This window comes from Streptopelia decaocto, assembly GCF_964273445.1.
Source record: "Streptopelia decaocto genome assembly, chromosome: 17".
Classification (NCBI taxonomy): Eukaryota; Metazoa; Chordata; class Aves; order Columbiformes; family Columbidae; genus Streptopelia; species Streptopelia decaocto.
Genome location: NC_138672.1, coordinates 4916235 through 4941276, shown reverse-complemented (window position 1 = coordinate 4941276; position 25042 = coordinate 4916235). Strand labels below are relative to the sequence as shown.

At 50.2% G+C, this 25042-nt stretch overlaps 1 protein-coding gene across 1 annotated transcript in view; it reads left to right on the top strand.

Annotated features, from left to right (window-relative positions):
- Positions 1 to 4138: 4138 nt before the first annotated feature.
- ASTN2 (astrotactin 2) overlaps positions 4139 to 25042 on the top strand; it is a gene marked incomplete at its 5' end in the record, with an annotated part of 312614 nt that continues 291710 nt past the window's right edge. The window contains one exon of the mRNA XM_082067996.1: positions 4139 to 4472. Coding sequence (XP_081924122.1) covers positions 4139 to 4472 — 334 coding nt within the window. The remainder of the gene's footprint in view (positions 4473 to 25042) is intronic.

Below are 25042 nucleotides of genomic sequence, written 5' to 3'. Positions count from 1 at the left end.
TATTGATGCTGATGTGACTCTTGCAGGGTAAAATATAAGCCTCTGATTACATCATAGCTGTCTAACTGACTTTCTCCTCTGCTTGCTAGCGGTACGATTTGCAGTATGCATTACAGACATAAATTGCTCTCTATATTGTAAATACATAGTGCATTTTAATGATTGCTGCTGTACATACATATCTTTAGTAATAGGGCCAATTGAAAACCACTTCAGAAAGCTGCTATTGATATCTTTGCAATAACCTTCTCTGTGCCAGCTGATAAAAGATGCATTAGTTCTGGGCGTCCAGAAATATGGCTCACAGGACTGAAAGTCAAAGACTGCTTCATCTGTGACCCTTTAAAAGAGGATGACTTCCCCCTGCCCCCCTATCCTTTTAAAACTTAGATGGTATAGATATTTTAAGCATTTTCCAGTGAAATGTCTGCACAAAGCTCTCCATAGAGGCACAAAATCATGAGTTTGCCTGAATCCCTCTTGGGCTATTAGAAGAAAACAACCCTGGGGCTGAGCTGCTCTGCTTGGGAATAAGAAATAAATTGAAGAGCATCTCAAAGTTCCTGCTAATAAAAAAATCTGCTCAGGTGAAAATTGGGCATGAACGTAGGCAGATGCAGACATAAGGTAGGCATGGTTTGGCATAGCCTAGGTTCCCAGTTCACATGACACACAACATATGCTCTGCCTACTTGTAGAAGCTGCTCCACCTGATAACAACCCACTATCACCGCTCAATAGCGGAGAAACTCCCAGCTCATGCCGAGAAAGTCTGTGCATTTTGTGCTGAAAACCCCACGCTCGGGACTGGTACAGATAGAATTTCCACAGCCCTCAAGATCTCTTTTTATCTCTTATGGTAACAGCTAATTATTTTCTTGAGTTTCTGCAGGAGAGGATACAAACCCCAAGGGTGGAAAATAGCAGAGGTTTGCCCCCAAACTGCACAGTCAGCAGCCAAGGTGAGAACAGAGCTGGCGTCTCCTGACAACCCGTCAGATCCCCTACCCGCCCCTTCACACCCAACCCAGATGGGTCTTGTCAGTGTAATGTGTTTTCACTTGTAAGACTATTTCCATTTTCATCCTGGAATTTTTGCTCAGAATGGCAGTTCTTGCTGGTTTCTTGGCCCCGATGCTGCTGCAATCGATGGTCAGGCAGTCGCTGACTTCCCTGAGGAACGGCTGATCTGTGAAGCATGAGAAAAAGATATTTAAAATGGACCTCATGTAGAAATAGAAACCTGCATTATGGAGTATGCAATTGGCTTAAAAATCCACCGTTTGCAAAATAACTGAAAATTAGCAAGTTGAAACACAGTTCTGTAAGTGTTCCTAGAATATTTTGCTAACAAGTGAAACTTTCTCAGTGCAATGTGCTTTACACTCTCAGTACCATTTACTTTTCTGTTGAATGCTGCTCAGGGTGGGTAATGGAAATCGTTACCTCAGTTGTAAACCAGGACTAACATAATTCCCTTTGGAAATATTATTGGTGGCTTTCAATAGTGAAGTTTTGAGTTTAGCTTAACTCTTCTGAACTAAAAATCAGGTGGAATTCTTTTCTCCCCATCATAAGAAGATATTTGCATTTACACTGGGAAGGATCTAGGCTAAATTGAAGCTGAATGCATCCATTTAAAGGCAGCGGAACGTTCCCCTTTATCGTTGTGCCCATGTTTGTACAGGAAAAATCTCGGCATGCTACTCAGAAGACAGTTGTCAGCAGTACTTTATGAATACAGACAACAAGGCAAAATAGGATTGAATGATGTCTATAAAGCTGCTCAGATCTTTAAGCAGGGGCATAGACAAAATAAACCCCTAGGGTCCCTCCCAGCTTTATTTCTAATATCTCAGGACCTGCCCAGAGCCAGACAATAGCAAAGGAGACATTTGAACCCCATCTCCTGATTGTTGCTTTTTAGCTCTGAACCCTGAAACGCATTCACCTCATTGCTCGATGGCATGTGCTAGATCAGAGAAAATCTGGAAACACCTAAAACATGTGTCCTCCTCCCCAATTCAACCAGACCCATGGCAAAGCTAAAGAAGAAATGCCCGCACCTGAAAACCCGCTGCTCAGAGCTGTGACAGCAGCAGGTATCTCTGGATCCCACTCCCACCCCAAGCACAGCCCCTTGCCAAAATCCTCTGGTACTCAAGAGCAAAAATGTCTCTACTTATGGCACACATGCACACAGAGTTGTACCACAAGCGGCTACAACATCGGAGTAACAGGTATGGTGCTTTGTACAGAAATAGATATTTTCTTAGGGTTTCCAGTTCTAAAAAAAATACAAAAAATGTACTTCACTTTTTAGACATACTGCCTGCTAGCGTGTCATTTTGCGTATCTGTGCAGGATTGTTTCTTTGCTCTTTTTTCCTAGAAGAATTTTCAAAACTAGGGAAAATAAATGAGCACGTACCCTGCTGGTGCCTGGAAATTAGCACCGACAACAGCCTAAGCCAGTCCAAAATCTATCCTTCCACCCTTTAAAAAAAATGACAAAAAGAGGCATGTTTTTTTCTCCCCCTACTATTGTAGTTTTCCCCACCAAGAGCTGCCGTTTAGGGCTGCATTTTTGCTTGATTTATTCTTTTTATTCCAGCATGTCTGGAAACTTTATCCCTCCCAGTTAGGCAGAGCTGGGGTCCCACATTAAACCGTTTGTAATTAGTTGCCTGTTTGCTGGTGAACAGTTTTTGCTTTCTCTCTGTGAAGCTGGCAACAGGCACCGTACTCACACCGACACTCTTTAGCGGGGGCTCCCGCTTCTTAGGGTTGTGAGCTGGAGCTGCAGCTGCTGCTGGAGCAGGGACTGGCCCTGGGAATGGTGCTTGAGCTGTTTGTTTGCTGGATTTCACATTCTTTGCCATTCTGCCCTTGTTATGGTTTTAACATTTGATGACCTAGGTATCTCAGAAGGCTGTTTTGCCTCAATAGGCATGTGATGAATTGATCTTAATTAGCTTGTGGAAATAATATAAGCCTGAGCGTTAAGCGTGCTTTGTTAGGGTTTTGACATGTTCTTTTATATGTACATCTACAAATAAAAATCAGGTAGATTAGCAGTCACTAGGAAATTGTTGTTGTGAGTCACTGACTCATAACTACCGTAGGCTGCCTCTCTTCATCTCGGTTAGTCACGCCTGACCGTGGGCAGAAGTTCATGCGGTGCTGGGGTTAACTGTGTCCATTTTGCCCATCGGGACAGGGTTTGCCTCCGAACTAATCCCCATCATTCCAGCTTCCTTGCTGGAAGAGCCAGTTGTCTCTCTTGTGGTTCAAGGCAGAGCGTGAGCCAAAACCACAGCAATGGAACTCACCTGGTTTGTCTTTAAACACAAACTCCAGCCCTTGGGTGACACCAGGACATCCATGGGGTGGATGGATGTAGAAATCTGTGATCAAACCTCAAGCATCACTTCATTCCTCTGGGTCCCATTTAAACACTGGCTCTTAAAGACCAGGTCAAAAATCTTTGCCAGAAGCCACCAGTTTGTCTCCTCCAGGCTTGTCATTGCAAGCCGTTTTCATGTGCCCTGCACGCTGGAGGTGTTTATTCACTTATAAATGGCTAATAACTAGTAAAAGCTCACGGGAAGCACATTTCTGTGCTATTGCACCCTGGCACTTGCCCAAAAGCAAGGAGTAGGCTGCAGGTACGCGTGGCGATGCGAGGGGGGGGGTGTGCACGGGAAACCTGGATTTTGTTAATTAGGAACAGGTGAGGTGCCCAGGTGGGAGCAGTGTAGCAGCACGAGAGCGCCGGCGGGTGGAAGGGGCCGATGGACGGGGCCGAACCGAGCCGGACGGCGGGGAAGCGCCGGGGCCACAGGTACCGCGGAGCCGGGGGAGGTAACGGCGTCAAAGTGCCGGGGCAAGAGCCGGGTAGAGCGGGGCGGGTTCCACCGGGGGCGCTGCCCAGCCGCTCCCCCCGCAACCCGCGGGCAGGGTCCGTCGGCCGCCGGGGAGCGGCAGAGGGTCCCCGGAACGGCGATTCGGCGGGGAGGGGGCGGCGGCGGGGCGGGCCGGGAGGCGGAGCCGGGCGGCGGCGGCGGCAGCGGGCTGGGGCGGCTCAGTGCTCCCGGCTCCGCTCGCCTCGGCTCTCCTGCGCCTGGCTCCGGCCCGGCATGGCCGCCCCGCCGCGCCGCCGCCTCCTCTCCGCCGCGCCGCCCCCCCCGCTGCTGCTGCTGCTGCTGCCGCCGGTGATGTTGGGCGGCGGGCCCGGTGCGGCGGCGGCGGCGGCGTCGCGGGAACCCCCCGGTCCCTGCCGCGTGAAAACGGTCACGGTGTCCACGCTGCCGGTGCTCCGCGAGAACGACATCAGCTGGAGCGGCGCCCCGCCACCCGCCGCTGCTGCCGCCGCCGACTCCCGCTTGCTGCTCTTCGTCCGCAGCGAGCTGCCCGGCCGCGTCGCCGTGCAGGACGACCTGGACAACACCGAGCTGCCCTTCTTCACCCTCGGTAGGAGCCCGCAGCGCATCCCCCGCCGCGTCCCGTCCCGCCGGTACCCCCCACCCCAGCCCGCGCCTCCCGGGGTCGCGGAGCAGCCCGGTGCGGGTTGTCTCCCTGCTGCGCCGGGATATCTTTTCACCCCCCACCCCCATATCATGGACAGCCTGGTTGTGTTTGGCGCTTTCTAACGCTGCCCTTGCTGCACCCTTTTTTTTTGGGTGGGGGGGGGGGCGGATTTTTTAGCAGGGCCTGAGGGCTCCTGCCTTTTAAAATCCCTGGGAGTAAAGCGTCTCCGCTCAGGCTGTAAAGTGATGGGTGCTGCCTCTTGTGCTCCAACTTAAAGGCTTCGCCCTGGAGGAGGAACCGCTGAGCCTGGGAGAACGGGAGAGGCTGTTTTCCTAACCAGAGCCTAATTTTATAAATGCTTCGTCTTAATTCTTGAAGCTTGCTCTTGCTTCACACGCAACTCCAGTGCCTGGGTCTGTGGCAAACGCCTGCAGACTTTCCTCCTGTCTCAGCTTTTGTGGGGAGGGGGATGGGACTAGAAATAATTCTGTTGTCGTGCTTTCATCTTGATGTCGGATGCTGTTGTCACAGATGGGGTGCCCGAGCTGCCTCTTGTCACTTTTATCCTTTTGGTGTGCCTTAATCAGCCGGGGGATCCTCCAAGGGAACTGTTGAGGATGCCGTATGGACAGCGTGGTGTTTACTCTGCCAGGTCATCGAAGGTTTTTTGTTGATCTTTATCTACTAGCTTGTTTGCTTTTCGGGTCTGAATCAAGGATAATTCAAGTACCTGCTTAACTTTGGGTCTGAGATACTGCTTGGCACCGTGGGGTTGTGATTTCCAGCACGCTGCCCTGTGTGCATCAGGCATGTTGAGGTGTCCTCAGGGACCCGGTGGGCATCTACCGCAATTCCCTTCCCAAACCTTGTGGAAGTGATTGCCGTTCACTGGGTGCGATGTGTCAGGGGAGGAAAATGACTGATTGTGTCTCCCAGTCCTGTCATTTTACCTTCTGTGAGGCTTCCATGTAGCAAGAGAGTGTAATGCATAAGTTGATGGTACTTCTTGAGCCTCTTGGGTTCTGGCTTTGCAGTGTGGCTTCCTTAGACACGGTTGGTCAACCACAAAAATCCCAAACAAAACAGATACTCTATTTCAAGTAATAAAAGTGAAAAATCAAAGGCTCGATGCAGTAGGAATGACATTTACCTTACAATGATTAAAAGTAACAAGAAGTTTCATGGTTCACCGAGCAGAATTTTCAGATTGGAGTATAGTTTCTTCAGGGACTGGGTGTGAATTGCGCACTGATCTAAATATATCAGAAGGCAAAGAAACCCCTCTGTGTGTAGCTTAGGTAATAGCTCAAGTTGCAGGAGAGAAATTTGTCTTGATACATCAGAGACATGATCTTGTATAGTAAATCCTATTTCTGTGAGTGACTGCCAGTAAAGAGACCATGTCTTGGGTCTGAACAGTTCTCTTTTGCTTTCCTGGTATATTGGTTATGCGTCTACTCTTCAATATGTAGCACGTCTTGCGCAAAACTGTGTTTTTGTTGATGCCCCTTCACAGCCAAGAGACCCCCAAACGTCCCCGCCTTTTCCCCTGAACCCGCAGGCATCAAGCAGATCAGAAGATAAATGGGAGCTTTGCCCATGGTGGGATGGCTTCATCACCGTCCTGAGATTAATCAGCACGTTACCTCCAGAGAAGGTAAAACACTTGTCCTTCCCCAAGGTCTAGCTCATGAATTGCTGTGGATGCTCTGATATTTCAAATTTGTTGCATTTCTTCCCGTCTCCTGGTGTGGCAACTGAGTCTCACTCACAGTTAACTCTTTTCTGGGTGAGTGCTGTAGAGGATTTCTGCCGGCTTGTTTTTCCAGTGCAGGAAGTAGGGCTGGAGTTTTCTATCGTGTTTTTTTTTCCCCACTGCATCATTTTCTGAGTTCATTGGTGGCTGGGAACCCGGGAGCTGCTGCTGCCTCGTAATGGGCTCTTGGAGGTGAAAATCACATTACACGTGGGAGGTCAGGCGAATGGCTTTGCTGTGATTTGAGGGCAGGGATTGCTTTAAACAGTGGCTTCTCTTTGCCAAAACCTTTGATAGCCCTTATTGTTAGCCGATTTCTGATGCTTATGTGTACTTATGCGTGTTGCTGAACATGTTTTTAGTGGCTGTTTGGGCCTGAGTTTAGGAAGACACGTTAAGAGCTGATATTCTGCTGATTGTAAATGTCTTGGAGGCTCCTAAATGTCTTTGAGTGGAGGCTCTTGCTGCTGGCAGACTGCTTTCTGGCCTCGTGGGGGTAAGGATGTGGTAGGAAGACCTCCTAAAACACACAGCTTGGGACAGCCACCCTGACTGGCATCCTGGAGGGATTTTGGGGAGAGAGAAAAAAGACAAAGAACCCAACACAATGAAACAAAAACCCCCAAACAAACAAAAAAAACCCAAACCATGAAGCAGGCAGAGCTGAGTCCTGGCGCTAATACTACAGTCTCTGAAGTGAAATAAGTTGAGAATAAATTGAGGCCACCCTGTTCTTCAGGGCTCAAAAGTCTTTCCAGACCAGGAAGCACAAAATAAAACATTGCCTTGCTTATTGCCTTGCTTGGCGGCGATGCGTTTGTTTAAGCCTGTGTTTAAGCAGGCAATCTGTAGTCCTGGGTCTGCTCAGCAGCTCCCAGCTTAATAAGTCTCCTGGCGCTGGAGTGGTTCCCGTGCCTCTCAGCGGTCCTTTGCATTAAAGGAGGGTGGGCAATCTGTAGCTGAAGGCTGGCAGGTGCCAGAGCCTTGTCTGCGGCAGTGGGAAACTTAGAGTCATCGAATTGCTAAGGCTGGGAAAGACCTTTGAGATCATAGAGTCCAGCTGTAAACCTAACACTGTTAAGTCCACCACTAAACCATGTAAAAGCAACTCATCTTCTGCTGGGCTTAAGGGCTGACCAAGTTAAAATGGGCTGAGTCGGCAGCTGGTACAAAGTGCTTGCAATGCTGTGTGTCCCTTTTCTTTACAGGATTCCTCCTTCAAGGGAGAAAGACAACTTTTTCTGTTCCCTGACAATACGAGGTTTTATTTCCTTAGTCTAAGTGCCTAAAGCGAGAGTTTCCAAGGTTGCATCCCTGCCTGCCGGGAGCCAGCTCTGTGGCGGGTACAGACTGCACGCAGCCTCCGGCAAGCAGGAGAGGAGCCCGGGAGGGAATGGTTTTGTCTTCTCCCAACAGAGGTAGAAAACTTAGTTTCCCTGTTGCATCCTTCTGGGGCTGCAGCAGGGGACCTGCCGCTGAAAAGCCAGTCAGCAGCTCTGGTTTGCTCTCTGCCACTTCGTCAGCGGGGTCTCTGAGTTTCTATATTCCCTATGTTCATTTTTTTCTCTCTTGCATTGTAGACAAGAAGGATGTTTCTCCCCCTACTCCCCAGTTGCATTACTATCAAATTACCCAGCAAAGCACAGTGGTGGCAGGAAATGACAAATGTAACTTTGCCACCAGTGCATTATGAATTGCTGTGCGTCCCCTTTCCTGAAAAAGCATCCTGCCCTTTCCTTAACCTTGGATACAACTGATGCTTTGCGGTATTTTTTTTTCCCCCCCTCTAATTCTTCTAGTGTTACGCTGGCAAATGATGCAGCCTATCATTGACTTTATTCTTGTACAATGAGGTCTCTCTAAGGTATGTATCTTGATTTAGTCAGCAGCCATGTGTTCTGTACAATAGCTGCTCCACAAGCAGTGTAGCCTGCTTGAAGTGCAATTCAGGGAATGAAGCAGTTAGCTTCCGAGCTAATTTAGATGAGCTCTGTCTATGTGTGAGCAGATATATATAGAGAGAGGAGAGGGAAGGAAAGAGGCAGACAAATTTTCACCAGTGCTCTTACCCGGTAGTGGCTTATGTAAGAACAGTTTACTACATGCTTCTCATAAGTGGCTTTAATGGATGCTGTTTGACGGGTGTCTGCAGCACTACTAGGTACTTTGTTTCGGTGGTTGTCAGAAAAGTTGCTCGTACATCTACTTTACGGGTGTCCCACCATGGCCCCCGTGTGTGGTGGGTCATTGTCCCCTGCTTCTCAAAGCTGTGTAGCTCCTCCATCTCCTCAGCTGTTTGGTGCCTCTTTTCTTTCTCAACTTTTCCTGATGGTGTCTTCTAACTCGAACAACACCTCTTTAGGGTAAGAACGCATTCAAATAAGGGAAGGTGCTTAGTTCTCTGCAGATTGTTTGAATTTACTGCTTTTTCTGCAAATAGATGAGCAGGGTTTTGCCAACAACTCCTGTTATTGCAGAGCGAGGTGGCGAAGCTGGAGGGTTACCTGGGGAGCACCGGTGGGACTGAAGCTTTTCAGTGCTGCTGTTGAGAAGCACTGTTCTCTGCTTTGAGTTGGGCTGTGAGATCTGGAGCAGCATTGTGTGGGTGCCCAGCATGAGACCCTGCTCATCAGGGCACGGTTTCTAAGAACTGGGCTGTCTCTGCAGAGAGAAGCCGATGAGCAGAGTTTGGTTTTGACACCTCCCTTTTCTGTTAACTCGGTACCACAAGACTTGAACTGCGCTGTGGGTCTGGTTTGGTTAATCAAGGTGGTCCAAGGCATAAAGAGTCATATCTTCCATGAGGCAAGTGGAAGGAGCCAAAAAGCCCCAATGAGGTGGTGCAGTGAAGATGAGATGTGGTGATGGGCTCCTTGGGATGAGGAGCAGGGGGATGTAGACCCAAGAGCAGGGGCTGTTTCCTCCTCCTTTGTGCCCACCCTGTGGTCTGGGCCAGGTCCTTGGTGATGGGGGCCACAGGGAAGAATAAAAACGTTCTGGTAACATTTTCTGCCCTTCTTTGTATGAAGCCATATGATTATTGAAGCTTTCCAGGCTGTTGGGTTTTTGTAGTTGGAAAGGGAAGGAGGGAGAGCCTGGCTGGGGCTGGGCTTGTGCTGGAGATGTGGGTCCTGAGCTCGAGATCTGCCCGCTGTGGTGGCAGGAGGGGTGGGCTCTGTAGCACCCGGAAAGGCTGGAGGCACAAAATGCCCATGAAAATGGGTCAGTCCTCAGATGACCGCGTCCCCCTGAAAGGCGAGTTTTGAACACGGCTTGTCCAGCACTGTGGGATGTGGACTTGCAAAGATTTTGCTTCATATCAGGTATTTTCTGGGGTGAAAATCTCAGTTAAAACCAGCAGTCTGTGAGTGAGTGTGGCAGGCTGTGCTCAGGGAGTTGCTGCTTTCCAAGAGTACCCGCGTTGACCAGCTAGTGGCAACAGAAGATTAGCTATGGAGAGAGGAGCTGCTCGCTGCAGCTGAGCTGTCGGGCTGGAGTGAGGGAGGAGGCTGGCGGCTGGGGATCCCCCCTGCTCTCCCCTTCCTCCCATGTGATGGCAGCGGTGTTTCCATGATGCTGGTGTGCCAGAGACCTTTATAGCTGCTCTGCTGGAGGAAAAAAAAAACGTGCTTTTCTTCAGAATTAAGTGGGGAGCTTGCATTTCTCTATCGGGGCTGGGGAGGTGAGTGACCTTTGAGTGCCACCACACAGATAGATGTTATCTCCAAAACTTGCAGCCTTTTCCTTTCTAAGCCCTAGAAGTGTGAACCCTGGCTGTGTGATGGACAAGCCTTATACGGTGCTGGTGTGCAGTGTTGGCTGGCTGTGAAACCGGGCTGAGCCCTCAGGCTTTCCTGGTGTAACAGGAGTTCAGGCACAGGACTGACTGGGACAGGAGGAGAACAGATTGATGCCACTTGTGGGAATGATGAGGGATTGATCTTACGCTACCTCGACACATATGTTAGCAGGTGCAGGTGGCTTGAGAAACACCTACCATCGCACCAAAATGCCTTGTAGAGTGTGGGGGTAGGCTGGGGTTGGAAAGGAGAGGTGAAGAAAATAGAAATGCTGTGATTTACGCCTTTCGTTGTCTACAATACCCACAGTACGGCTTGTGTCGGGAGTGTCCTCCTGTGGTTGCAACCATGTAAAATGGGGAATGAGAAGCTTTAGCCAGCCTTCCCTTGCTGCTCCACAGTCCTGCTCCAGTGGGGTCAGTGCTGGCATCGAGCAGAGATGATTCTTGCGTGTAACCAGCTTAAGAAATGGTGCCACTTAGAAGAATTGAATGCTTGTGCTGCTGCTCGGGTCTCAGTTAATGTGGTTAAGGTTTCCAGTGTCCAGACAGTATGGAGACACTTAATGGTATTGAAGAAGGAGGATGGCATGTGGAGGGGATGAGCAGCGATCTTGGCTGCCTGCATCTGCACTGGCTGGGTGAGCCTGTCAGGGTGTCCCCTGGGAAGGAGACAGCTGGGGGAAAAAAAAATCACAGAATAAATTATTTTGGCCTATCAGTCCCTTTGGGCATCTTCCCTGTATGGCATGCAAGAAGCACTACATCCAGCATACTTATCCTGCTGCGATCGGGGAGGAGGGAGGGATTCCTTGCAGGAGGAGGTTGGGCTGCAACTGCCTGCGAGAAGATGGGGCAGATAAGATTTGGAGCCAGGGCTCTGGCCTTGGGCAGAGGCGACTGGTGGGGAGGAAGACAGACTTATGAGTTCCCCTCTGTTTCTCATTATCTGCTCCCTACCAGTCTTGCACCTCTCCCTCTGTGCTTCCACCTCTCCCATCTCCGCGCAAGACAAAGTCTGTATGAAACCGCCACTGGCTTTGAAAGCAGCAGCAAAAGGGGAGAAATTTTCCATTAGCAGCATCAGCAGTAAAAGAGATTTTTTTTCCCAGTCACCTGGTAACTGCTGTATTTAGGAAGATTACTGAGCTGATGGTGTTGCTCCCAGGCATGTGCACGGGAGTGATCCTGTGCAGAGGGGAGCTGGGGCTGGCGTGGGCAAGGAGGTGGGGTGGTGGAGGTTAGTTGTGTGTTGCTCTGCAGGGAGAGGGGACCTGCTGGGCCCAGCACCTCCTGTGCACCCTCGTCTGCTCTTCCAGTGCATGAAAATGAAATGGAAATTGCATTGCTAGCTGCACTGCTGAGCTGCAGTGGGGGAGTGGAGTGTGGCTCTCTGGGGCAGATGGGGTCATAGAATCATTTTGGTTGGGAAAGATTGAGTCCAACCATTAACCTAATTCTAGCGCTAAACCATGTCCCTAAGAACCTCATCTCTGCCCCTTTTAAACCCATCTAGGGATGGTGACTCAACCACTTCCCTGGGCAGCCTGTTCCCATGCCCAACAACACTTTCTGGGAAGAAATTTGGGACATGTTGGTGGTTTTCATGCCCAATACCTTTCTTTCTCTGGGTCTGATGAGATATGTCTATGGAGGGGCTCTGCCCTGGCAGCAAAGACCCTATGGACTAACTGGGAACGTAAAACCTCCCTCCCAAAAGCCAGTGGCCCCAGAATCGCAGAACTGGGGTGCAGGGAGACCTCAGGTTTGCCCACAGCCCCGCTGCTGGCCTCACACTCCTTGTTCCTCCACCTCTAATGTCTTGGGAAGTCTGGACAGAGAGAGGTGCCCAGGAGGAGTGAGGTACTGGGAAGGTGATCCAAAAAGTGGATGCACATTCTGCTCCCTCTCTTCCATGCCATCCAAACTGGGCAGCCCATGGTCAGGCTGTGTCCACAGACTCATTTGTAGCAATTCAAGCATCAATTAGGCTTCCAAAAAACATAGAAACCATTTTCTTCCCCCCTCCCAGGGACAGGCAGCAGTTTGAGCCAAAGCAGCATGCTGGGCTTTACCTCCCTGTGCCTGGGGCTTTGCTGGTCTAGTCTCTGGTGTGATCTGGTATCCCCCAGCCCCAGGGCCACCCACTGAATGCAGCAAATGTCTCCCATCATCTTCTGGAGGGAGGTGCTTGACGTGGGCATCGTGTGGTCCGCAGGAGATGCCAGCACTGGGTACCAGTCCATTAAGGTGGGCTCAACCCACAGGAGCCTCCTGGCCTGTTCTGGGGGTGGCTGTGTGGTAGGTCCAGCTGAAGAGGAGGGATGCTGTCGAGTTGCCAGTCACAGCAGTGGCATTTTGGGGACCCGGCAGGTGCATTTGCGAGTGAGATGTCTTGCAGTGATGATGTTGGCCTTATCTGTGCAGGCAGGTTGTTGTCTGCTGTGGCTGGAAGGGCACCGACTGCTCCATCTACTGTGTTCACATCAGGGGCTTCAGCATTTTTCATCCCCTGCAGAGCGGAGGGACAGCTGGAGGGGTGTATTTGTCACCCAAAGAGCCCCTGGGCTTCAGCTGAACTTTTGTGTTCTACCAATAAAACCGTGCTAGGAAACGTGTGCTGTAACAAAGCCCATGGATATAATACATCCGTATCATACTGTACCTTTCATCTTGAAGGATTCCCGAGGAGCTTTACAAACTCGCTGTGCCGCAGCCTGCCGGGGTGACTGAATGCTCTCGGGAACGCTGAGGTCTAATCTCTGCGGTAGCGCGTCCCCCTCGCAGGGGGAACTTTATCAAGTCTGATCTCGGACTAACGCTGCGCCGGGTGTTTTCCTCTAAGCCTGAGTTTCTCAGGAGAAAAAGTAAAACCATGTAGCTGTTTGTTATGCAAAACCAGGAAAGAAATATTCTTCCTGGGGCAGTAGGTGTGGGTGGGAATTACTTGAGAGCAGCTTCAACAGCTTTGGATATTGGTAGAAAAAGCGTTCGCAGGGGAACGTGCCCTCTGTGCAGCCCCAAGAAAGGGGGTAATAAAGTTTGAGTGCTTGAGAAATTGCTTCTGGGCATGAGTAGAGTAGCAAAGTTCAGCTGATGGGCACGGGGGCTGCTGCCAGGGCAGGCTGTAAATGTCTGCCTGTAATACTTGGTGTGCAAGTGTTTTGTCACCCAGTGTCCCTGTCTGTCACTGCAGAGACAGTCCCTAAGCCAGATGATGTCATGTCCATGTCCTGCATCCTTTGGCAGCATCTGGGCTGCTGCTGGTCCCACCGCCCGCAGGGTGGGCGCAGGGAAGGGCGATGCAGCCTCGGGCACCCGGGGTGGTCACCAGCTCCAATTTGGTTCATTTTCATCTGCTCTTGGCTTACCCGGAGCTGTGGGGGTGGCGGGAGGCGTCTGAAGCTGCCGAGGGTGGCAGAGCCTGAAAATCAAAACTGAAAGTGGGATAAGGGGCACTAAATAAAGCCGTCGTCAGAGGCATATGCTTGGAAAGCAGAGGTTAGCTGGAGTCTATTTTTGTTTGGAGTGGTACATGCTCAGCATGTTTTGTTTAGCGGTTTGTTTATGGGATGTATTTTCCCATCCTGTGTAGCTCCTCAAATGTGTGCTATAAACAAACAGTAAAATGAAAAGCAGCCTGTACGTGTTCCCATTAAATGCATCCAGGAGATGCAGGGTGTGTGGTGTGTACAGGGCTGAGGTGCCCACCAGCCTTGGGTCCTTGATTAAAGAGGAGACAACACGCCAGCAAGGGAGGTTATTTTGTCATGTTTTAGTGTGGGAATTACTGTGGGTGCCCTGGGATAGAGCAGGGACACTCAAAAGCATCTTCATCCATATGTTCTTGAATTGCAAGCTCCAAACCTTCTTGTGCCCATACCCGAGGAGCGCAGGTATTGTCACCTGCAGCTCGTTTAGCTTTGCCTCCTTCCCTAGAACTCATTGAGATTGTTCCTCAGGCCACCAGAAATGGGCTGCGGTGTTGCCAGCATAGTTCGTGGATCCTGGACATTAAGAGCCTTCAATATCGATTGAATTTCAAAAGGGCAATAGAGGTTTGTGGTTGTTTTTACTGTCGTTGTTGCAGTTGCATGCCTCGTACTGGATCAACAGCCATGTGTTTCTTGCTTTAATCTTTCTGAGCGCGATCAGAGGGGCCAGAAGTGTATTTAATTAAATAGCAACAGCCTTGCCTTTTAACACCAAGAAACTGGAGCTGCTTGACGACACGAACTCCATTACATCGCTTTGCGTCTTATCGCAACCCAGTGCTTGCTGTTCCCTCCTCTTCTGTTCTTCGCTCTCCCCAGACAAGCAGCACCGTTGTCCTTACTGTGTTCCTGGCTTCTGCTGTATCGGAGGAGGAAATCCGTGATCCGGTGGGGTGGCAGCTGGGAGGGAGGTTGGGGACGCTGCCTGTAGGGGCTGCTCGTCGCCAGCTTGGGGTCTCGCTGGAGCAGCAGTTTGCACGACAGACACGCTGCTGCTCCTCCTTGTACTCAGCTTTATTCTGCTTTTGTAGCAGCTGCCTTTGCCGCTTAACCGACAAGCTGCTCCTTAACGTACCGTGGCCCAGCGGCGTGTGAGAACAGGGATGCGAGCTGGGATTTGGGATGCAAGCTCTGCGAGGTACGGGGATGCTGCCGGACTTTGCTTTGCTCCCCGAAATCACGTTTGCTGCCCAAAGTTGTGTGTGCCGAGGGAGGTTTTCTCTGTTGCCTAGGCTCACTGTAAAGACTCTTGTAAAACCTTTTCCCTCCTTGCTGGTGAAGGGTTTTACAGTGTGTTGCAATGAGCCACTTAAACGCAAAACAGGAGGAAAAAATCCTGTTTGCAGCGCTCCTCCCAGCTGAGCCGGCGTGGCAGCGCTGGGGTGAGATACAGGGTGTTTGCAGGGGATGCTGAAGGAAGGTTGAGCCTCGTGAGAGCCTTCCCTTTGCAGAACAACGCGTCCGTGTTTCTCCTGTGGCCTTTCCCAGCTGCATTGCCTTCCCAAAACCATGTTCCTCACTGCTCATCAGGCTTCTCTGCCAGTTTGGGATGTGCCCTGAGTCATGTAAACTGAATATTTTTGTAGATCTTGGTCTCCAAAGCTTCTGTCCTGCAGGAACGGTGCAAATTTGTCTGCGGATACCTGGCCCTCACCTGAAGCAGCTCTGTGGTCACCTCCTTGGGAAGGGTGTCCCAAATGTCCCCATGTCCCACAGCCCCTCTCTGCAGGGAGCTGGTGTGGGACAGCATCCCCCCCTGCTACTGGAGGGGTTTGGGCTGTGAAGGAAGGTGACATTTTTGCCGTGACTCAAAAGGTGAGGGTTTTCTGTGGATGTGGAGCTGCGTTTTTAATCACTGCTTGTTTTCTCTACAAAACTACTCTAAAGGCACCTAAGGGCAAACCAGCAGGTGTTAATATTCTTCTCCCTTTGCTGTTGTTGGGTGGGGGAAGAATTTAGAATAAAGAAAAGCTGTTATTTGAAGACCGTGCTTCTCGCCTCGGCTGTGGCAGCTGGAGGGCAGGTGAGACCTGGGTGAGAGGAGAGATGCTCTGGACCTGGCTGGGGAACAAGCTGCAGCTTTAATTTGGCTGGTAATGGCCGTGCAGCATTTCCCCAGTCTTCCCTGTGCTCTTGTTCTTCCAACTCAATGCAAATATTTGCAGCAGTTAGGGACCTGCTCGGGGAGATTTTTATTCCTGGCATGAACTGAGTTAGAGGGAAGGGTTTGGCCAGGAGAATGGTCTCACGATGGGCGCTGAGATCCATCAGCAGCCTCTGTAGTGGCTGTCTGAGGGTGAGGATCAGGTCACGGGTCCCTGGAGCATCCCGTGGAGGTTCGCTCCTGTGGGATGCTTGGTTGCATGTAGCTGCAATAAGCATCTGTGTGTCCTGACTGAGCTGAAAGGGTCCCACAGCAGCTCCCGAGGGGCTCCTGCATCTCTGCAGAGTGTTGATGGAGACGCTGCATTGTGCTGTGCACAGATGGGCTTGGGCGAGGGGAGAGGGAGGTTGTTCTTTGAGGTCTCATGGACATGCCGAGCGCTGACCAGGGGCCAGCTCAGAGGGAGGGATGCTTCTGTTAATTAGCGCTAGATGAAAGGAAAACTTGTCTTTATTCAAAGAGTGGCTTGTTCCAGTTTCATCGCAGCCCCTCAGTTCTGAGCTTTAAAGTTGGGCGTATGTGTGAACAATAAGTTTGGAGAGATGTTTTGAAGCCGAAATGGCAGCATTGTTATCAAAATGCTGAAGGGGAGTTGTGACACTGTTTTGAAGATGAAAGTATTTTTACGATCTTAAACTGACACATTTAGAAGGAAAGGGGAAAAAAAAAAAAGGCAAGAAAAAGAAAGTTTGCACTAAAGACAGCTCTCAGCAAGATTTCCCTGGCCAGAATCAAGCACGACCATCCCTGAAGATCGATGAAGGCCCTTTGAGGTGCTGCTGGCTTTGACTGTCACGCGGGTGACCCTGTGTCCAGTGTGGTGAAGTGAGCAGCTCCTGCTGGTGTTACTGGGATGTGCTGGGCAGGATGAGCCCCGCACAGCCCTGACGGAGGGAGCACTGGGTGTCCCCTGCCACCCGGGCACTTACTTTTCTGCAGGCAGCTGATGGAGCAGCAGGAGGAGGCTGCGAGATGGGATGCTGATGGAGCATGGCCACGTGCTGGTCCCGTCCTTGCTGCCTGAACGATGGCCTCGCCAGTTCTGACCCCAGCAGTGCTCGCTGCAGTTGGAGTTGGTCTGTGAAAACGAGTATTTCACAGCTGTGAACCTGGCTGGACCTGGCTATCCCCCATATCAACAGAGTCATCTCAGGGCTGTTCTTGGGCTGCACCAGGATTGGGAGGGTGAAGGGCTGGTGGGTCTGGGCACTTCCAGCACTGTGAGCTCCATCACAGCTTCTTCCAATGCTTGGCTCCACCATCCCCATGTTGCTTCTTGCCAGTTTGAGCTGCAATCCCTTCACCCGGCCCAAACACGAAGGTGTCTGGGGTATCTAACGGGGTTCTGCAAAGTGACCCCCTCTTTGTCGGCTGCCTGCAGCTCCTCTCAGCCAGGGTGGCAAACAGCATCATCGATTGCTCACCCACCACCTTTCCTTGGGATTGTCTTTTCCTGAACACCTAAATGCACCGACTTGTGGTGATGGGTTTTCTAAATTCCCATTAAGCTCTAGTTTCCATTACACTCTCTCAGATACCCAGGGGCCTCGGAGCAGGTGCCCTGTAATTAAAAGCAATCTATTGCGGTGGCTGAGGGGGCTGGGTGAGTTATAGGGCCACGAGCCCTGGTCTGCTGCAGAAGAGCTGTCAGGCAGTTCCTTCGTTACGCACCAAAAATTCCTCTTCAGCCCCCAGCTTTGTCTTCCTGCCAGCCCTGGATTCCAGATTTATTTCAGGGTCTTTTCTTTTGGGCTCGGGTGGGTGTGGAGCGTGTATTTTTTGCCATGTGAGTCTGACAAGCCCTTGGGGAGGATGAGTGGGTGTCTTGAAGCGTTAAGGAGAAACTTGGCAAGTGCTTCAGCTCCAGGGATCTCTTTGCATTTTTGGCTGCATCTGCTTTTTTTATCCTGCTGCTCTTAAACTTTTCTGAACCAGCAAAGTCACATCCCAGCAGCGCTGCCATCCAGGAATAACACCGCTCCTGTTCCTCGAAGGTCTGGCTGTGGAGACTAGATGGTTTCTGTGGTTTCTCCTAAGGTTTTTAGGTGCTGGATGGGACAGTCCTGGGCTCCCTCTGCCCAGCACTCCCAAATCCGAGTGTTAACCATGGATGGGGATGGTCTTGCCTTCTCTATGTCATGGAGGAGGGTCCTCCGCTCTTGGAGCTGGGATGGAGATGGGCAGGAAGGTGCTCAAAGTTGGCTGCACAAGGGGACAACTGTACATGCGTATGATGCTTGGCTTCTTCCCAAAAGGAGAGGCTCTTCTGAGCCTCTTTGTTGTGCTGTATTTCATGTCGTGTCTTGTTCCATGCTCCCAGCTTGGTTCCTGGCCTTATCTATGGGATTTGGGATCTGGCCTGGGTAGGTGAAAGCCATCTCTTAGCTGTGTTGGGGGTCAGGGGAAGAGCTTCCCTCCATGGTCTGTACTGCGCTGCAGAAAAAGGAAGCGTACAGGAGTGTGCGTATTCAGCTGGTTGAAAATACAGGATTTTTGAGTCATCCTGGAATTGTCTTCTTGGCTTTGCTGCTGACTCATGAAATGACCTCGACTGAGTGAGCACACCTCCCTGTACCTCTATCTATACCTTCTTCCCAGACAACAGGAAGCTGTTTTTTACAATGACAGTGGCACAGGAGGGGTGGGCAGCAGGACAGCAGGATGCTGCTGTAGTGGCTGATGGCTGTAATGCAGTGTCCCGTTTGGGGGTTGGGTTTTTTCTCCACTTTAGTGTGCTAAAAATGATCTGTGCAGTTGAAAGTTCCCCTCCTCTCTCCCACGTGCATACGCGGCTCCCGATCTCTGCAGGAGAGTGACAGCTTCTCTAATTAGGCAGCCGAGGAGGTAACCTTAGCAACTCCACACCAGTGCTGGGGACCATCTCCGGCTGCCCTCGGAGGTGGCGTGTCTGGTGTTCCAATGGCCTCTCACGAGGACGGCAGAGCTCAGGCTGCCCGCATGTGCATCTTCCCCCGACACCTTTTTTTATGACTGGTGGTTTCTCCCATGTAAAGCAAGACTTGGCAGTGCTGGGTTAAAGGTTTGACTTGATGATCTTAAAGGTCTTTTCCAACCCAAATGATTCTGTGATTCCATAAGAGCAGATACAGGAGGGAGCACCCACACCCCATCGCTGCTGGTGTTCCTGCTGATGTGCAGGCTGGGTGCGATACCTGCCGCAGCGCTGGGGAGAAGCGCTCTGGTGTCTGTGGGCAGAACTGGGAGGGAACTGGTGTGGAAGGAGGTTCTGAGGCTACTTCTGCAGCGATGGTGCCCCCCTGTGCTGTGTGTGGGGCTTGGGACTGCATCAGGGGCAGCTCTGATCCAGGAGAGCAGGAAACTGCCGTCCAGGAGCACAGAGCTTGGCTTGTCCCATCTCATTACGTTGCAGCTGATAGCTGGTGCTGGCCGGGGCTTGTAGAGTGGTTGCAAGCACAGTGGAGTCTGTATTTGCTGCAAAACAACCGCTGGTGTCCTGTGCTGTGCGAGCTGAGAGCCTGCGCTGCAACATCTCCATCCCTCCACCCTCCCCGTCCCTCCATCCCGACTCAGCGGCTGCAGCACTGAGCGCTCCCTTAAAATCTCAATGTGCCGCCTGCCCTGTGGCCTGGACGGGGCTTTGGCTACTCGAAACAGTGCTCGGAAATACTTTTTTTATAGCATCTGGGAGCAAGCCAGGGCGAAAATGAGCTGAGGCCGCTGAAGGGAGATAAGCTGAGACGTAAACTGTGATTTTCTGCCCTGTGAGCCCTATGCATGGATTTCATCTTTTAATGGAAGTGCAGTAAATAAAAGCCATTTTCACAATAAGCCAAGCAACAGGTCATAAGTGTCTGAGCTACTGAAATTGATAGAAGTGAGCTAAGCGTAACAAATCTCCCAAAATTGCACCAGACTCCACTTGTATCTAGTCCCTTCCTGCATCTCACCAATTATAGCAAACGGCAATTATTTCTGAGCCAGAGCTTTCTCTGAATAAAACCTCAGTCAAACTGCAGATGCTTTATCTTCTTTTCAAATAGATTTGTACCGGAGGAAAAACCCCCAGTGGGGAGAAATCCCATTTGAAGGGGCTTTCCCGAGCAGTGTTTGCAGAGATGCTGGACATGCATGGAAGCGTAAATTTGCCCGATCTGTAGTTTGCTGGCTCTGGCTGAGAGGGGGATGCAGGGAGATGTCAAGCACTTTCCCTTTTGAATGTCACTTGTGTCTTTGTTAGGATGAAGCGTGGGCTGGGGATGTGCTGTGACCCTCTTGCTGCTGGGCTGCTCCTGGTGATGTGGCCCAGCGCAGTGTTGACTTTTTCATCCCTCTCCCAGTTAAAGTGATTTGTCTCTTCCTGGTCCACAGCATCAGGTACCTTGTGATGCTTCTGGGATATAAAGCAGACTTTCAGGTCCACACTCAGACTGAACGCTAACACTTGTCCCATATAACCTCTATGCTTTTTTTAGAAACATCTCTGCCGCAGAGCCTTGGGGATGCACCTGCAGCCGGGATAGCGCATGGGGTGAAATCTCCTTGTCTCTGCATCACTTTGTCTGATTTGAGGGGGTTACCTGGGAATTTATTTGAATTTATTTGCAAGTGCTTTTAAAGAGCCACTCATATGATATGTGGGGATGTGGCATGCCTGGTTTTATATGCTTAGTCTCCAGTCCAAACTCAAATAGCCTGATCTTTGCTGTTGCTCCTGGCATTGTGGTGTTTGAGCAAGGTGGACCGCAGGGCTCACGGAGGAGCGTTGTGCAGGTGGCTGTTGCTGTGTGTACGGTGAAAGGCTGTGCCGAGGCATGAGGCATCTCAGCCCCAATGTTGTTCTGTGCGTAGGAATGAAATGCGGTGCTTGGGATTTGTTGGAAGCGTGCTCCTGCTGTTAAATGCTGCTAGAGATGCTGACGAAGAAGTGCCACAAGATAGCGGGTGTATGAAGCTCAACTGGTTTTCTGATTGATGTCATTAGTGCTCCCTACTGAAAAATCCCTGGGAAGCTGGACGCTTTCTGTCTCTGGATTTCTCCAGAAGTTTTAGCTGAACAGCTTCTCATTAGGTGCGTAGAGGCTGCTAATGTGGCACCCTCCTGGGTCCCTGAAAAAAATTACAAGGTCTTAAATTGCCCAAGAACTGATTCATCTCTCTCGTGGTGTTGTTAGTGAAGTGCATCACTCGAGTATTTTGCAATGCCTGGAAGCCTGTGGGATGGGACAGGGTGGCTGCATCTCCTGCCATGGTGCTGGGGCCGCCACTTGGTGAGGTTTTCCTGGCACGGGTGGGATGAGAAATCACCAACGGGGAGCGATGAGCGTTGTTCAATGATGCGTCCTCCCCTGTCACGGGGGAGCAGGGTTTGATTGATTTACTCTATGTTAGCTTCGCATGAAGAAAACTGTTGGTTATTTTTTTTTCTTTTTACCTTAGACTTGGGAATTGCATTTATTTTTTCCCCCTCGTGGAGGTTTGTTAATGAAAAGCACTGAACCAGCTTCTCTTCATGTACTAGCGTGAGCTGGCAGCGCCCCCCCGCAAACACCTTCCAAAAATATATGTCAAATATTTGCTGAGAGGCTGCCAGGGCTGCCTCAGAGATGGGCTGCACACACCATCCTGCCTGCAGGTGTTCTCCATAAACTTTGCATCTTGGTGTTTGCACGCAAATACACGTGTGTGTGGCTGGAGTCTCCGTGTCCAGTTTGGAGAAGGAGCACGTGTGTGTGTGCGCGATGTCCTCATGGGCTCCTCACAGGGGGAGTTTTTGGGGAAAGCATCCCTTGGAGTCGGCATGAACCATATTTCTCTGCCGAGGCAGCAGGTGGAGGGGGAAAAGCATTGAAAAGCTGTATTTCAGACCTCTCCAGGGCATGGGGAGGGGAGGGTTGGCTGGTGATGGGTCTCAGGCTAGGAGAGGAGATGAGGGGTCTGGGTGGGCAAGATCTCAGCACTGCGAGTGCCTGGTTTGCCAAATTCAGAAAAAAATATGAAGTGTATTCCTTTCTGTGTCCTCATGCCTTCCTTTGGAGAGGTGTTGCAGGTTGCTAATTAAATTTTGAGTGTTCCCCAAGTAGCTTTTTTCTCCCAATGTGCATGTGGACAGCCCCGCTGTCAGCATCTCTGCTGCCGTGGCGTGGCACCGTCACTGGATTTGGAGCTGGGAAAAGCAGCTCTGCTCGCCGTGGGTGCCGCCGTGCTCCTTAGCTGCTAGCAGGAGCAGGGACGTAATCAGGCTTCGCTATCTCTCTTGCCATCTCTCTGGCAGCTGTGGCACATCTGGCTCTTCCCTCCCGGTCCAGCAGCAGTTGAGGCTCTCTGCATCCTGCCGCAGGGATGCGGCTTTGTCGTCCTCCTTTGGAGTCTCCTCTATTGGCAATACTGGAGGCAAATCAACTAAAATATAGGATCAGCATGGTTTTTCAGACATCCACCTTTCTCTGGCGAGTGGTTTAGGGTGCAGAACATGTTCGTTTACTCGCCTAAACAGAATTTCATCATCCACCTCCCATGGCACCTAAGGAATTCAGACAGAGGTGCTCGACCCCGTGAGCTGCAGCAAACCAAAACGTTTCCCTAACGCAGTTGGCCCCCGTGAACCTTTTTTCAATTTGGGAAGTGCTGTCTTTGTTTCCCTTCGCCTTGCCAGCTGTAATCCCTGCCTGGCTGTGCCCCTTACTAGGTAGCCATTTATTTTCCTTAATCTTTTATGAAGCACTTTTATCATAAGCTTTCTGAAAATCCACTGAAATTAGACCCTCTAAATCACCTTCATCTATTTTAAAGGCTTTTGCAGATAATACTGCCAGGTTGCTTAGCATGCCTCTTTTCCACCATCCCTTAAGGAAGTTGCGTTGCCTTGACCTCTTCAGATTATACTTTGCTGGTTTCTATATTGGCTGACCCCTAATTAGAGTCTGAGTGAAGTTCCTGCTCTCCTGCAGTTTGGTATTTAACTCTGCAATCCTGAAACCGTGATCTTCTGCTTTTTAAAAATAAAATAGTAATAATAAAAAATACTGCAGCTGTTTTACTGTTTGCACGGCTTTTAGGAAAAGCATCCAGAGCTTGCTGGATATTGTGAGAATTATATCAGTGTTTGGTACAAACTCTGTACCTGAGCTAAGAAGCCTTTTCAGGTGTAAAGGGCTGAAATTAGCTTGGCAGCTGGGATACGCAAATTTCGCTAAGTAGCTGTAACTTCTAAGAAACCTCATTATATACCTCTGCAATAGCTTTTCTGATAGTTTGTGCCTCATTTCATGTGAGGGGAGCATTTTTTCCTGGAGATGCTGATGTGGGGAGGGCTGTGGATGAGCCCACAGACAGTGGGCTTAGGTCGGTCCTGTGTGCATGGAGGAGCGAGGCTGGTGCACAGCGCGATGCTGTGCTGGGAATTATAATTGTTTTTCCTCATATGGTAAAAAAATCCCGTTCTCGAGGCACATGCCTGTGGCCTTTCCCCGGTGAGAAAGATTGGGGAAAAATAACATTGGCTGACCAGCTCTCTGTATTTGGGGAAATAAAGGCTATTCAGAGCAAAGCCCCCCACATTGCTGGCTTTGGCATAACTGTATCCAGCAGTTGGATGCTGTGATTAGATAAATCCAGGCTGAAAGTGAAGCACAAATCTCCAAATGGAATTAGCTGGCCGGTGTCGAGCGGGGGGTCGTGCTGTGTGATTGCCATGACCTCTCCTGCCCGCGTCTTCGGGAACGGCCAATTTCGGGAATAGCTGCTCATGTGGCGTCTCTCTCCCGTGCTCCAACTGCTGGGAGGCTACAACAACCATCATATTGCTTTTTTGTTGTTGTTTTTTTTCTGCTTCCTAGAAATAAGCTAAGCTTCTTCCCAGATTTCTCAGGAAAGGCAGGACATGGGAGGGATGTCGTTGAATAGAAACATCTATCCTCCCCTGCATCCCTCCTTCCCTGTCATCCCCCTCACTCTTTTCCGCAAGGTTAAAACGCCGCAGCAGAGATGGAAATTGAGTTTTGGTGTCTGTGCTCCCAAAGGCTCTTCGCAGCTGGGGAAATGCATCATCATCCCGCTGGGCTGATCCCTCCTGGGATTGCTTGCTGGTTGGTAGGCAGGGACGCAGACCAAAGGGGTTACAGCCGATGTCCTCAGGTCAATGGGATGCTGGTCCCATCATACACTTATAATGGAGAGGGTATCTCTAGGAGCAAGGATTTATTCACTGTGTCTGGCCTGGCAGGGGTAATTTGGGATTTCAAGGAGTAAGTAATCAGATTTTCATTTTCTGAGGGCAATGCCAAGTAAAAATGTATGAGTCTATTTCTTTTTTATTGTTTAGAAGAAAAGAGACCTCACACCCTACACAACGGGGTGAGCTGTATATTAAAAATCGAGGTTAAATCCTAGGGGCAAAGCTACAGAAGCCTTGTAAGAAAGAGTCCAGGACATTTTCCCCAGTAATCTCAGGGTGGAAGAGCTGTTGTGACCCCAAGATGGGTTTAGAGAGAAAGGAAAATTGTGTTGTTCACCATCCTCTCACCCCCAGTCTCCTTTCCCGCAGGACTCAGTGAATCCTTCTCTGACCGGGCATGTTGCCATCAGCCCATAGGAGACTTTATCTTCTGCATCAACTTGTTGGGGTGTGACTCAGGCTCTCTGGGACATTTCCTCCTGCTGAAGCGTTACATCTCGTGCTGTGCTAATGAAGAAAGATGCATCAAAGGTCTCAGTTTTAACAAGGGGAAAATTGAGCCCATGTTGCCCATCAAGGCATGTGTATACACACATATGTATGTGTGTATATAAAAGCCTATTTAAACATGTTGGCCAATGTATTAAAAATAATGGTTATGGGTTCCAGAAATTACTGGCAATATTGCTATGCCTGTATTACAGCTTAAATTTTCGCTTGATTGCTACCACATAATTTTTAGCAAATAATCAAAGCGTTCTAACTTAAATATTGTCACAGTATCCTTTTAATAGGCAAATGAGGTAATTATAATCTCCTTGGATAATAGGATAGATTCTACCTACCAGTGTGCACCTGGTGCCATCCTTCCTGCTTAAGCTTTTACAGGGTTGCTTTTGTCTGGGATGAGTTTATCCACGGGCTGGGGATAAAATCTGAACTAATGTGCAGACTTCAGCCCTGCTCCGAGCACAAGGAGCTTGTGATGAAGCAAGTGTTTCTGGCATGGTGCTGGCTTTTTAAAACAAACTCTCAATCTCTTGCAGCCCCGCAAACTGAAATCTTGTCAGTGTTGCTTTCCAGCTCTGCAAATTCAATTTTGTTGCGTGAGCTGCGGGCAGCTGGTGCTGGGATTGGCATCACAG